At 44.9% G+C, this 14,917-nt stretch overlaps 1 protein-coding gene across 1 annotated transcript; it reads left to right on the top strand.

Moving 5' to 3' along the window:
- Window positions 1-739: 739 nt before the first annotated feature.
- LOC309686211 (3 beta-hydroxysteroid dehydrogenase/Delta 5-->4-isomerase-like) lies at window positions 740-11,474 on the top strand (the record flags this gene model as incomplete). Its single annotated transcript, XM_082498777.1, has 3 exons — window positions 740-893; window positions 6,381-6,553; window positions 10,668-11,474. 3 exons carry the CDS (start codon window positions 740-742, stop codon window positions 11,472-11,474), a joined length of 1,134 nt encoding a protein of 377 aa, XP_082354903.1.
- Window positions 11,475-14,917: the final 3,443 nt, after the last annotated feature.

Genomic DNA, 14,917 nt, shown 5'->3' with positions numbered 1-14,917 from the left:
GGGGAGCCTTTTCAAAAGAAAATAAAGCAGTAGAGTTTATCTCTCAAGCAGTTATAAACAGCTACTCCTGCTGTTTACATTTAATTTTAATGCTGTCTCCCTTCATATTAACACAAGCAAGCACAGCTACAGAGGATTATCAGCATAAGGGTTCACCCTCGGAGGATTTAGGCGTGCAGGACCACATCTAGGCAGGCGCTCAGACCTCGCTGCATCCAGAGCCTTCCTCTTTGAGAGGGGAGGGGTGGGAGCACCGCATTCGTTTGCAGCAAAGGAGGCACGTGAGAGGGAGGGAAAGCAAAATGACCGAGGTGGTGCCCTGCAGTATATAAATACAAGCAAATCTCCCCCACCGTCTTTTGAGTGCTAGAGAGGTGGAACCAAGGATTGAGGCAGCCTTCTGTGGGGTTTGTTTGGCATTGAAGTTGATTTTGAGCATTTTCAGATTTGTTAGTTTCTTTAGTTTGTAATAGTTTGTAAATAGTTTTTTCTTTTGCATGGGAAAAATGCGTAGGCTACTTCTGAATAGGAATAGCTAGCAGAAGTAAGAGATGTTTCAAAAATTGTTGTTTAATTTAGGGGTTAGAGTTTGTTTTCCAGTAGCCTCTCTTTCTGTGACAAGCTTTGATTTGTAAAGACTCCAGAGGCTGATGTTGTGTGTTCATTTCCTCAGGCAGGTGAACCGGCTGGTCTGAGCTCAAGAGAGAGCCCGTTCGCCACCGAGGAGCAACCCAGAGCAATGTCCCTGGCTGGGGTAAGCTGTCTGGTGACAGGAGCAGGAGGGTTTCTTGGCCAGAGGATTGTCCGCTTTCTATTGGAAGAAGAGGAGGCGCTGGCTGAGATCCGACTGCTGGACAAAGCCTTTAGCAACGAAGCACTTGGGAGCTTTGGAAGTAAGTACCATCTCGCAAGGACTATGCGTTGCAGGTATGCGTGCTATTGTCTCAGATGGACAGCATGGAAAGTCTTTATCTCCCACGCAAACCCAGATTTGCCAATAGAGGTTTTATTTCAAGGAAGTCCTGCTTTACCCTTCCCTCTCCCTCCAGCACAAAAATCAGATGTAAAACGTGAGAGCAAGAGTTTTCTTTGCCAGACCTTGAGGCTTCTCTAGATCAGAAGAGAGATGCATATAGTGTTAATGAAGTAAATAGGTTGCCTTCAACCTCACTTCTATTACATTAAAACCTACAGAGCAAAATTAGTGCAAAAATCTCACATTTCTGCTGAGGGGAAGGGAAACGCAAGCATTGCTGTACGGGGTATGGGGTGGGCTGTGTAACCCAGAGCATACTGTTCTGGGCTCTGATGAGCTAGATAGAAGGCAGTGGCAAGGTTGTGGGCACCAGTGCTAATGGTTTTCTTCAACCTGTGGTTAGTTTGGTTAATAATGATCTGCTGGCTGAGTGTTGTGATGAGGTATGTTAAAAATTTATTGTTATTATTATCGAACCCTTTTGTGCTGTGCACAGAAGAGACAGGACCTGTTTGCAAAGGGCAAGTCAGGACTGTGGCTTCTTGAATAGACAGCACAAATGAGTGATATGCCCAGTGTGAAACAACCTGTGGTACGGAAAGCAGCTCGGAGTATTATAATGTATTAAATGTCCCCCTTCCTGGGATCCTGAGCACATCTACAAAAAGTCATGTAGGAACCTAAATTCAATCAAGTTCTTGACAATGCTTTCCTCTATCACATCTTAACTTCGAGATTATTCTTCCTCTATACAGGCAGCTATGTAGGAATCCTCACAGAATATCCCCATACAATTTGCTAAAGAGCCACAATCTTTCTATAAGATGTTAAATTGTCATCAAAGAAGAGTAACAGTGCACCACAAACCTGGTGCAAACTGCGCGAGCCTTTAGGACGGTTTTATGCAACTCGGACTTCTTCCTCATTAAATCTCATTCAGTGTTTCCCCGAGGATTTGCTAGGTGCCCTTGAGCCTGGCAGCAGCCCTTCCTCCTCTGATTTCCAGGCAGTTCTCACAGGGACAAAACCTGCAGCAGCAGCAGCAGCAGCAGGAGGGTGTGTGGTTTCGCACTGATGCAGCAGGGCAGTGACAGAAGCACCCGGACCGCTTCAGGCCAGGAGAGCTTTGCAGGGAAAATGGAGCTTCATGGGGAGTGAAAACGACTGTTTGTGTGAGCACAGTCCTGGCTGGGCTGCAGCAAAGGTTTCGCTGTTCCTTTTTTTTTTTTTTAATAGGAAAGCTCTATGCCCTCTTTCCTTGTCCTCCCTCATTCCTCCACTGAACACTGCCCAGACACTCCCTCTCCTATTCTTGCAATGTTCCTGCTGCCTACCTTACCAGCACAGGAGGAAGGGAAAAATCAGTTATAAGAGGGTTTTTTCCCCCACAAACAGGAAGTAGGAACAACAGGCTGGCGCTTCAGATGTGTTTGAACAGTCTTGAGCCCCTACACTTTGACTGACAGTTCCTCCATCTGCATCAGCTTCTGTAACTACATCTCTTCAGGTGTCCTGCCAGTGCTTGTGTGCTCGGGACTACCTGAGATATTTTCCTGCCATTCCCTTTCAAGCTCTTCCCTAGCACAGTGACTCCTATTCCGAATGCAGGGCTGCTGAAAAAAACCCGGGGTGCTGGAGTCTTCTGACCTGCATTATTTTTACTGCAGGGACTTTTACTTGCTGGCATATGTTCGGATTTATTGAATAGCCAGGAGCAGAGCTGAGTGGTTTTCTTACTCACTAAATTCTTGAGCACCTTTTACTTGCAGTATCTTTGCAGAGTCAGGGCTGTGGGTAGTGAGACACAGTAGTGTCCAAGTAGTATGTCCAAGTTACAGCTCTCCGTGCCAGGAGACACTCAGGGACACTCCTCTTTTGCCCAAGCAAGTCTCCTGCTGAGACCTTGACCATTGCACTCAGTCTGCGTAAAACAATGGCATTTGCGGTCTTCCACAGCCCCAGGGAGTCCAGCGTGATCCAATCAATGTCAAGTGCTGCGAGCTGGAGTCTACCCAGTGTAACCTACCTCCCATCTCTACTTCAAATTTATCTTTCTGCCTTTCCTGTGCTTCCACTTATGCAATTCTTTTTTTTTTTTTTTTTTGTTCCCCATTGCACTGGCACTTATGGAAAAGTTGGAAACTCCTAAGTTGTTCTCAAGAGGATTTCTCACTGTTTCAAAGCATTGATTCCCCTTGGTCTTATCCGTCTGTACATCTCTCTCCTATCCCCTTGAACCCTCATTTCATGTCATTTTTCAGAGACAGACTTTTATAGATTGTGTGATGCTTAAGCATTGAGTGGTTTTGCACTGCTAACCCAGAATTGCTCCAAAGTAGAAGGAAAGTAGAGGGAGAAGGATTGATTTTTTTTCCAGGACTTCTGCTGAGGTAAAGTTCCTACTCTGGGAAACTTCCTCCTGGCTTTTGCTCAACATCACAGACATTAATTTGCTTTTATCACTGCATTCAAAACAGAAGGGCAGAGTAGCAGCAGAACATCCCAATAGTGGCAATGGGAACAGAATAAATATTGTGGTTTCCCTAGGTAAAGACATGAATGAATTGCTTTACCCTTTACAAATGAAAATAAGATGCAATTTTTAATTTTCTCCTATGAATACACAAAGTGGACCATTTTAAGGAACCATCCAGCTAACCAGGGAAGTGGAGATCTCTCATGAGGAGCACCTTTGCCCACCATCCACCCCACAGCCTTTAGGACCTCTACAAAAGAGCATTCAGTAATTCAAGCTACTGTCTCACAGACAGTACTGTTTGCTTGAACTTCAAACAACACATAGAAAAGAGAAAGACAGTTTAGGGCAAACAGTCTGTACTGAGTCAGACACTGCTCACAACAGGACATTGAATTTTATCAAGTAATCATTGTATTTCCAAGCAAAAACTACCCCAAGCAAGCAGGGAGCATTGCTTACAGGTCAGAGGACACAGAAACCGTGGGTGAAGTAGAAGAAGCTTTCCCAGTGGGTAGGTACTTTCTCATAATCACTGGATGCAAAAATTGAGAGCTGAGTTGAATTTATTCTCTTCCTCACCCTCCCATCTGACACACACATGCTTTTTTGATGCCTGGACAACAATTTGTGCAGATGTGAATCAATATTTTCTCTGCTGTCCATCTCAGACTGAAACCACTCTCTGTCAGTCTTCTCTGCTTTCCTCTCTCTGCTTCCAAGCTCACCTGTAGTTTTCCTCTTCCCCCAAAGCAAAACAAGATCAATCTGCTGATTCCTGACATCTGGCTGATGCTGCTAAAGCGAACAAGGCCCATACTGTACTTACCAGGGCAACTTCTGCTGAGTGAAGTGGAATGGAGGAGCAGCTTTCCTGCCTTATATCACACACACAACTTAAATTGCAAGCCCAAACAAGGCACAAAGCAGCTAGTCAGCAGCTTTCCAGTGACTGATACCAACTTTCTCTGTCATCAGCTTCAAAAGGGACAGGTTTCTTTTGTATTTTTCCTGAAAGCTTTGATTTGCATGTGTAAAAACTTCCATTTTCGTATCTCCTGCCCAGGCACAGCAACCACTCTGAAGGGGCCATATATCAGAATTTACATTGTCAAAACCATGTATTTCAATCCTTTGGATTACTGCAACCCCACAAAGCATAATTTACAGAGAACATCAGCCTAAAGGCTGTACAAAGACAGCCTTTAATAAACCAAAAAATTTGGTTTATTAGACCAAATCTAACTACCAGGTGCTTAACAAAAGGTTTAGCCCCATGGTCTGACACTTTTGCATCCATACAAGTAGAGGTCAGTGTAAACCTTCTGGAAATGGAGCCCTAGGAAATGAATGCACTCTGCAAAATAAAAGCACATAAGAGAGCATGTGGCAGTGACTGTGCTGGGAGGGCAGTAACTCTAGATTTAGGAACAGTTCTGTAAATGTTGAGCATTTAGGCTCCCATTTCACATCTCAGACCAACTGACTGTGATGAAAAAAAAATAGACCCTCAAGCCTGTTGAATCAGAATAATTGTTAAATTAACACAGGATTACATGCTAGCATGATAATGAGATAAAACCATTTTAAAAGATACTCGCACTCAGTCCCAGATTTCAGCAGCTGTCTCTCAGTGTTTCTCCATTAAAGATATGGGATGAAATAGTGCCTGTTTTGGAGCTGGTGATAAAGCACTAGGATACATGACATTTCAGTCACGTCTGAGGCTAAAACCTGTATAAATGAATCAGGTTCCTCTCTTATCTGAAATGGGCATTTGATTACGCTGGAAGAAGATAGAGCATCTGCCTGTGCTGCAGAGTCCTTTCCCAGTAGCTGTGCCTGGGGAGCCCTCTAGTGCAGCCACAGCAGAGGCTCAGGAGAGGTCTTGCTGTAATGACACCACGTCCTAAAATGCCGTAAGTCACGCTGAGAAAGTCCTCTCTCTCCCATGGCACAGCACCGGCCAGGCCAGCAGACTTCCCAGGAGAGGAGCATCGCCTCGGCTTATAAATTTCTCCAGGTGATCAGCCTGTGCTGGCTCAATTTTGTAAACGTAGTTCTGGGCTGTATCTAAGGATGCTTCTGCCCGGCAAAACTTAGAGGGAGGTTGGCTCTGAGACCTAGGACTGCAGCAGAGTCTCACACATTAGCTGCTGGGGAGGGAGGGGGCTTAAAAAGCAGGAGTTAAAGCAAAACAGGGTTGAGGTAGCTCAGGATTGCAGTCTTGAGAGTTCGGATTTGGACCACAAAGAAGTACATGCTAAAAATGACTCCACAGCACATCCGCTGAAATGGAGCCAGAGCTGAAGTTAGAAGAGGCACAGTAAGTCCTGGCCGAGGTACATAAAAAAGATGTGTCAGAACTGTAAGTGATGTATTAGAAGAGCTGCAATATGGGCAAGGTCAAGGGGCAGAAAATAGGTGTGAACACAGCTCTGTGCACACATGCTGTGGGTGGAGAGAGATCATTCATCACCTTGAAGACAGGAGCACGCAATGCCTGGCTGTTCGGTATACTTGGGTTAACACTTTTATAAATAGCCAGTCACCAGAATATGCACAGCTAAAGCTCCCCCTGTGAACTTTAAAACAGTCACACCTGACGGAAGCCTCAGGCCCTGGCTAGCAGCGGGAAAGATTTCTCTTTAAAGAAGAAAAAAAAAAAGAATGAACCATGTTGAAATGGTTCCAGATGGCTCCAAAAATATGGTAGGGAATGCAACATAGACTTCTATAGCACTGGAATCAGCACTTGACAATACAGCCATTTGGCTGTTTTGCCAGCCTTAAAATATCACTCCCGTGCCTGGGCGGTCAGCACCTCCCAGGCACAGCATCAGCTTCCACAGCCCTTCACCACTCCTTTCAGCACTCTTCTGAGGATGCCCATAAGGTCTTCTGCTTTGTTTTCTGCTGCCCTTGCAGAGTTCCAGGGTAAGACTGAGGTGAAAATCCTGGAAGGGGACATCCGAGATGTGACGCTCCTGCACCGTGCCTGTCAAGGGGTCTCCCTCGTTATCCACACGGCTTCCATCATTGACACCTTGGGCCTCATAGAGAAGCAGCTGCTCTGGGAAGTGAATGTGACAGGTGAGTGGGTGAAGCACCTCTCTCGAACCCATGTCTATTATGTGGTAGTCATCGTCTGTTCTGGAAAGGGAACACCTGACCTGTTTTTTTGAGCCAGATTAACTGGATTTTCTGCATCTTGTACAGGCATACAAGTGAGTGCAAAGCATGCACATATGTAGCCCTGTGCAGCTCTGGTGCTCTCCTCACCCACTGTGCACCAGTCTTGCACTGCTGGGCACTGCAGCATCAGTCAGTCTTGTCAGCATTCACGTATGCCCATTCTGACATCTTGCACAGGCTTTGCCTTCAGTGGGGACAGCCATAACCCCATGGTCAGTGAACCTTTCTGGAACCAATACACTGCTGAAACCTCAATGTGTATCTGAGAAATATCGGTTCTTATTCTCCCTTCCCATGCAGCATCACTGCCTGGGGACATTTTTAAATTTTTACAAATACTGCAGGCTTTGGCTGCAGTTACAGCAAACTTGCATTGCTAACGTCCCAGACCCTGTGGCTCTCTGCTTCCTATTCTTTTTCTTCCTCCTCTTCTCCTTTTCCTCCCATTTGCCATTATGTCTGTGTGCACATGAATGCAGTTCAGAGCAGCAGGTGCCCTCCCACCTTGAGGTTATAATTAAAAATCCCCCAACAAACTCAAGGCTATGGGAAGGAGGAGTTTCAGTGACTTCTCACTCAGGGACGGGATCTCCCTTTCTACTAAAGAGCCCCCGTTCTTCACGAAAAGATCAGATGAAGGGGGAAGTTTTTGTTTTAGGAATAGCCTGTGTGGCATCAGCTGCCAAGAAATTTAAATATATTTCCTAAAAGAACAACTTGATCCCCCTCCCTGTGATCCCAAAACCCATCTATACCTTTCAGAGAACTGGCACTGCCTAACCTGCGGGCACACTGACTTCCCTGGCTCTGCTGCTTCAGCAACTTGGTGAAGATTTGGGGAAGATATTCTTATTTATGTGGATAGTTTCCCTGGTTCTTTGTTCCTCTCTGCCACAGATACAGGGCTTTTTCACAGAAAAATAAGGACCATATTTCTACAGGCACCACTTTTACAAATATTGGCTAGTCACCAGTGTTCAGAGCAAGAGAGAGTTCTTTGTAGTTGAGTTGTCTCTTACGTGCACCTTAAAAACAGTGGGATGGCATTTTGGCTGTTTTAGCCTGGCTTATTGCCTGTACATTCAGCTCCCAGACCCTTTCATTTCTGCTCAGTCAAAGCCACAAATTGTCAGTGACCACAAATTAGAGCCCAGCGGGCAGCTTCTTAGGTCCCTGCCAGGAGGGAAGAGCAGAAAGACAAGTTCCTGTAAACCTGTGCATTGGGTAGTATGAAAAATAAATATTCAGGGGTGGTAGCTCAGAAATAGGATTTGTAAAGCTCTCTCTTTATGACCATACTCCTGCTACAATCTGTTTTTCACAGCAGAATGTGTTGCCTAAACCCACGGGGGAAAAAAAAACCCACAACAAAACCCCAAACAAATATTAAAATGTCCCCAAAGCAGAAAGCTCTCTAGCTCTGAACTGGAGTCAGAGCTAGAAAGATTATTTAAGTCTGCCCCCGCATTCATTTTTGGCAGGTTTAGACCTAAGCACAAAGTATCTAGGCTTTCATAAATCTTTCAGATCCTCCCCCCCAGCACAGTCTGCCTGTGTATGAAATAAGACCACTGGGACAGTGAGGATTGGCTGATAACATTTGGTAGAATGAAAGCACACACCAGACCTGGTCCTAGAGCAAAGTGATCCTACGGTCAGTCAGCAAATACTGCAGTCCTCTTCCCTATTTCCCTCCATTTCCATTCTGATGCTCTTCTGGCTTTCTGGCCAGCCAAGGCACTGCTACGCGCTTCACAGGCTTGCAGGACGAAAGTTTTGTTTCTCCTAGAAAACAGAACTTTTATAATACAAACATGTTCAGGAATCAGATGTGGATGTTCACAAACCAGAACAGAAGGAAACAAGTTAAACATGCCACGATGAAGGGCCTTCCTCTGTCTCGCATGCCACATATGCCTCCCAGCAAAAACATCCTTTTAGGAAGGGTAGGGAAGCAAATTTTTAGGAGGAAGGGAATTAAGAAAATAATGAAATATAATCCAAAGAAAAGTACAGGATACTGTACTGGATAGGACAATCACCCGCCTTACAAAATATTTTGCTTAAAAACAAGGATGGCCAAATTATGTCCAGTCCACAGCAACTACTAAAAACATGTAGAGAGGGCTCCCCAAATTAACCTCCATTTGTCTGTGATGCACACAAACAAAAATACCCTCTGTGAATCAGATCCTCAGCCAGAAGGGCTTTGTGTGTAAGCAAAACTTGGAAACCTGCTCCATGGAAGATTTACTTTATTACATGCTATATGAAAGATGCTCAAATTCCCTTTACTGTAAGAACCTTTTCATTTTTTACATACAACTTTCATTTGCAAATAAAACACATTTTATTTGGGTAAAATTGATCTTGAACAGATACCAACTGCCAAGATAATTTTTATCTTCGCTTTTTTTAAAACTTGCTTTCTCATTTGATTTTATCTAGCCCTTCTGCACTTTATTACTTTCCCTCACTTTCTGAACAGCATTGATGGCAGGAAATAAGCTATTGATTTTAAAAACAATGTATTTTATTAATTATTCATTTTCCAGATGACTCTGCCTTGTGTGTCACCTAAACAGAGTGACTTGCATGAACTCACTTTTCATGTGGATTTATTCCTGGCTGTGTAATATTTTTTGCTTTGCACTTCTTTAGCGTTTCTTAAAGCCTCATCCAGATTTACTTTCCATTTTTTTCAACTTCTTTCTTTTTCTTGTTCAAGCTTGAAAAAAGGAATGTTGGTGCCCTAACAATATTCAGTTCAATAATTCTTCCCATCTCCCACTCATTAATGGGTCGATATTTTGCTGCCAGTATTTCTTGGTCCTCTGAACCCCCTTTATCCATTCTATTCTCTTTAGCAGTGCTAACCTGCTCTGCATTGTGCTGCCTTTAGTTGTTGCTATAACAGACTGACCAGATTTGTTAGGTCATTTATGTGCCTCACTGCTAGCGTTTTGATTTTATCCCCCTGATTTTAGGCCACACCCTTCTGATATCACATCAGTCATTTTGTTTTAAGGTTCCTTTGCCAAAGACATTTTCAAATGTCTTTGAACTGTATCTTTGGTTCCAAAGGCACTGTCTCTTTCACACATACTCTCTCTCATTACCTGTGCACAACAAATATGGCAATTTTTGCCTCAAAGCTCAGAAGAAAAAAGAAAGAGTCTACTTGCAATTAAAACAACCCGATTTATTAAAATGTTTATTTTCCCCTTCAATGGGCTTTCCTAGCTTAAACCTCTTGGCTGCTTGAAAGAACTTGACAGTTTACTTCTGCTCTCCCCCATGAAAGCATTACGATAGGATTTCAAAAGTAAGAAATCCTGTATTGCAGCAAGAAAAAGCCAGAATATGCTGAAAAGGGAGGCATCCATACACAAGCATCACCTTGCTCACTGCACTCTATGCTCTCTGACACATGGTATCATGCGTTGTGCTGACAGAAGATCTTTCCCTTCAAGCCTTCCTCTGAAGCCAATAGAATAGTGGATAGACTCCCACTGGGAGAAGCTGCTTTCGGAGCAAACTTCAGATCCCACATTAAGTCTGTCCCTGCTTAGCAAACCACCCAAGAGCACCCTCAAGCCTGGAAAACAGGAGCTTCAGCATACAGGATGGATGGAGGGACAGCTTCTAAAAGTTCTCTGCCTTAAGCTGAGTCAATCCAACCAGCAGGCACAAGCCCCTGAATCTGTGGTCAGTGTCCATGCTAACCTAAGCAATAGCAAAATTTGACTCTTGACATAAAAAACCCCATAACATGCAATTAAGACCAAGTCTTCATCCTTGTTTAACTCCAATGGGTGCACTGACACCACTTAAATACAGATGCAGAGCAGGCTCAGTTTCATTGTATGTGCTGCCCAGTTCAGGACAACTTCCAGCTGCAGAGAGGGAAGAACTGGCCAAGCTCAGGCCAGAGATGCTGTTTCTGACCTAAAAAGCCCGCTTTTCTCTGCTTGGAGAGCTCTAGACTGACTTGCATGTTTCTCTTTTGAAGGTACTCAGCTGCTGCTGGAGGCATGTGTCCGCTGTAATGTCCAGCACTTCATATATACCAGTACCATAGAAGTGACAGGCCCAAACTCCAAAGGTGACCCGATTTTCAATGGTGATGAAGACACAGCTTATAAGAGTGTATCAAAATTTCCTTACGCCCAGAGTAAGAGACTGGCAGAGGATTCTGTGCTGAAAGCAGATGGCCAGGTGTTAAAGGATGGTGGCATGCTGATGACTTGTGTCCTGAGACCCATGTACATTTTTGGAGAAGGATGCCCATTTCTTCAAGGTCATCTGGATAAGTGCCTGTTGAACAAAAATGTCTACTTGCGTTTCTCCAGGAAGGAGGCTTTGGTGAACCCCGTGTACGTGGGGAACATTGCCTGGGCACATGTGCAGGCAGCCAAAGCCCTGCGGGTCCCACAGAAAGCCAAGCACATCAGGGGGCAGTTCTACTACATCTCAGATGACACTCCTCATATGAGCTACGCAGACCTAAATTACGAGCTGACCAAGGACCTGGGGTTTGGAATTGAGCCCCGGCTCCCCATGCCTCTAACGATGCTGTATTACTTCTCGCTGCTGTTGGAGATCGTGAGCTTCTTGCTCAGGCCCTTTGTCAGATACATCCCCTCCACCAACCGTCACCTGGTCACGCTACTGAACACCCCCTTCACCTTCTCTTATAGAAAGGCACAGAAGGATTTTGGCTACATGCCCCGCTACACGTGGGAAGAGGCCAAGCAGCGCACTGGTCAGTGGATTGCCTCCATAGTCCCACAGAGAAGGGTGTGCTTGAAAATCAAGGCTGCCTGAGTCTGAAGAGGAGCTGGGACCTGGCTAAACAAGCAGGGCCAGGAGCCAGAGGAGAGCGGGGTGAACTGCAGCAGCACGTAACTACGAAGCATTTACATGAAGACTTTGTCTAACAGCCCCTTCATCCCCCCAACCCTCCCTTGCCCCAACCCAGAATAAATAAAAGTGAAATGTTCATTTGTTTGTTGAGTACAGGCTGGTCAGGGCAGCTCTATTGTATAGTCCACGTCCACTTCTACATCTTGTGCAACAAAGACACTACTTTAGTAAGACTCCATGGTGTGAACACATCAGCTCTTCTTTCCACTCCATGCCACCTTTAAGGCTTTTGTAAAGCACAGTTTGTCCTAGAACTGTGATGACACTTAACAAACCTGTACTGCTCAGCTATCCCTTACCCCCTCAGCTCTTGCCGGCCCTAGCAAACGCGCAGCAGGTAGAAGCCACCTGATCACACAAGCTGTTACAAATCTTGCTCGCTTTTTCGAGAGCGTTGCCCAGTTTCACGTGCCGTTTGCCCGACAGTCAAACTTGAGAGCAAATTTGGGCACTGTAAGCATTGTGAGGCCAAAAGTACAACGTGAGTCCAAAATAGTTTTATTTAGGACAGGGTGGGGGGGGAGAGAAGAGGGAGACATGGTCAGGTGAAGACCTCCTCATCCATTCTCATTTTCCTAGTTACCAACTTTGCAATAAATCTGATGGCTGCCCAGCAGAACAACGGCTTCAACAAGATGAAAAGGAGAAAAATATTGCAGGACAGCCTTGGTCACTGAAGGGTTTCTATTGCAGAGACAAGACATTTGTGAACATTAAGGAAAAATAAACAGTGCTGAAAAAAAATCATGCTATTTCCAGGTTTCAGCTGGGAACAAAGGGTAACTTTAGCTGATAGATGCACATGTGCTGCCCCTGTGCTTTTCTGATGGCCATATGAATTTCTGCAGAACGTGTAACTTGCCTTTTGGGCCAAAAATGTAGAACTTGTCTGAACAAACAGATGTGACCCAGTGTTTGCTTCTTAAACATAGAGCTCACTTACTGAAAACAGCTCTAAAAGATGGGAATGTCTTTATTCTGTTCAGGATGCTGTGAACAGAAACTTTTTACCTAACTCAGTACTAATGTAAATAAATCACATTTCCAGAGATGCTGCCAGCTTGAAGTCTGTGTTGAGTTTAATTATTCAGTGCCCTAGACATTAGATAGTCCCAGAGCAAATCACAGAATCACAGAATGGTCAGGGTTGGAAGGGACCTCTGGAGATCATCTAGTCCAACGCCCCCGCCAGAGCAGGGTCACCTACAGCAAGTTGCACAGGATGGCGTCCAGGCTGGTTTTGAATGTCTCCAGAGTGGGAGACTCCACCACCTCTCTGGGCAGCCTGTTCCAGTGCTCTGCCACCCTCAAAGTAAAGAAGTTCCTCCTCATGTTAAGATGGAACTTCCTATGTTCAAGTTTGTGACCGTTACCTCTTGTCCTATCACTGGGCACCACTGAAAAAAGACTGTTCCCATCCCCCTGGCACCCTCCCTTTACATATTAATAAGCATTAATAAGATCCCCCCTCAGTCTTCTTTTCTCTAGATGAAAAAGACCCAAGTCCCTCAGTCTTTCCTCATAGGAGAAATGTTCTAATCCCCCAATCATCTTTGTAGCCCTGTGCTGGACCCTCTCCAGCAGATCCCTGTCTTTCTTTAGTAACATCATAGGTTCAGTATGTAAGTTCCAAAGCAGTCAAAACCAGCCACAAGAACTTCCAATCATATTCTGGGGACACAGAAATAAGTTTTCCAGGCTCCCACTGAAGGCTTCGCAAACACTCAGCAAACTAGTACTGTGGATGTTATTTGAATGCCATCACTTTACAGATAACCGTGTCAACGTTTCCACCCTTCGCCACTGAGCAAGCAGTACTTTTAACAGTTCCATGAGAGTTCCTCCTTTATTAGCGAGCACACAGGTCTTATCCCACGCTGAAGGAGATCCATCCCCTGCTACACTATATGCTGATAACTCCTCTAGAGACCGATGGAGAGTGAGGAGGCTTGCAGCAACCTTAAAGAATAAGGGATTTGAAAATGAAATTTGGAATTGCAGACTCCTGCATAGAATCTGCACCAACCAAACTGATGTGTGCACTGGAGTTTAAAAACAGAAGAAAAGACATTATTTAATGCATTTGAGTTTGCTCACGGCAGACAAGCAGCACATCAGCATGAGGGCCACTAACCAGCTGTACAACACCTACTAGGAGACTCTCATACCTCAACATCACGTTAAAATATAAAGATAATTTTAATAAATAAACTTATTCCCCAGAGAGGCCATGATTTGGTCCAATTGATCTTACAGTAGCAGTTAACAAAGGTCCTGTTCCATCCCTTTGCCCAATAGCAAAGTCAACAGCACAGACCCATGTGTCTCAGCTGCTCTGCAAGGTGGTGTTTCAGCATAAGCTGCAGATCCCCAAAACACAGCAGCACGGGCACATGCTCTGTTTTCCTGTCACACTTCCACCACAGGGGCGAGAAACCTGTCACTGAAGCACCTCTCCCTGTCACAGCTGCTCACTCAAGTGAACTTAAGTAGGGGCCAAAGTTTCCCATTTTTCTGTTAATTGTAGAGCATTTTGAAGCAAGCGGCTGGCAGTGACCAAAGGACCAGCAATGTGGTGGCTTGGCTTGGAACCACTCAAGGCACAAATCTTCTGTGCATCACAGACAATTGGAGGTTAATTTGGGGAGCCCTCCTCTCTACATGTTTTTAGTAGTTGCTGTGGACTGGACGTAATTTGGCCATCCTCATTTTTAAACAAAATATTTTATAAGGTGGGTGATTGTCCTATCCTGTAAGGGAGCCAATAAAATATGGTTTAAGATGCTCTCCTCCTCACAGGTAGTGCTGGAAGGATCACCCCCTTCTGCTTAGCTTCACAATTAGCCCAATTATATGTTTGGTTTTCCAGTTTTGCTTAAACCCAGGCCTCAAAATTGACAAAAATGAGGTCAAATCAATCCCACATCAGTCAGCCACTCATTACCAACAGCAGCAGTTAGGCACCCCTCATCCAGCTGCTACCAGCTTCACCAGGCACACAGGTGTGAGAAACGGTCATTGTGCTTCTGCCGTGCTGCTGTGCCGGCCTCAAAGGCATAAGTCTCAGTGTCTAAATATGGGACACTTTTAGGCTACTTAATTTCATTCATATGCCTTAAAATTTCTTTCTAAAAGATTGCTAAAACCAAGTCTGTTCTCTGCCCGACAGGACTATGAACTGTAGACTAGTTCTTGGTGAGAATGATTTGCCCATGAAGGACATGGAGGCAACAGCAAGGTGGATTGAGAGTTGGCTGCGTGACAGAACTCAGAGGGTTGTGATCAGCGGCACAGAGTCTAGTTGGAGGCCTGTAACCAGTGGTGTCCCCCAGGGGTCAATACTT

This window comes from Vanellus vanellus, assembly GCF_965231255.1.
Source record: "Vanellus vanellus genome assembly, chromosome: 1".
NCBI classification, from domain to species: Eukaryota; Metazoa; Chordata; class Aves; order Charadriiformes; family Charadriidae; genus Vanellus; species Vanellus vanellus.
The sequence above is the reverse complement of the archived record's forward strand: the minus strand, read 5'-3'. Positions and strand labels throughout refer to the sequence as shown.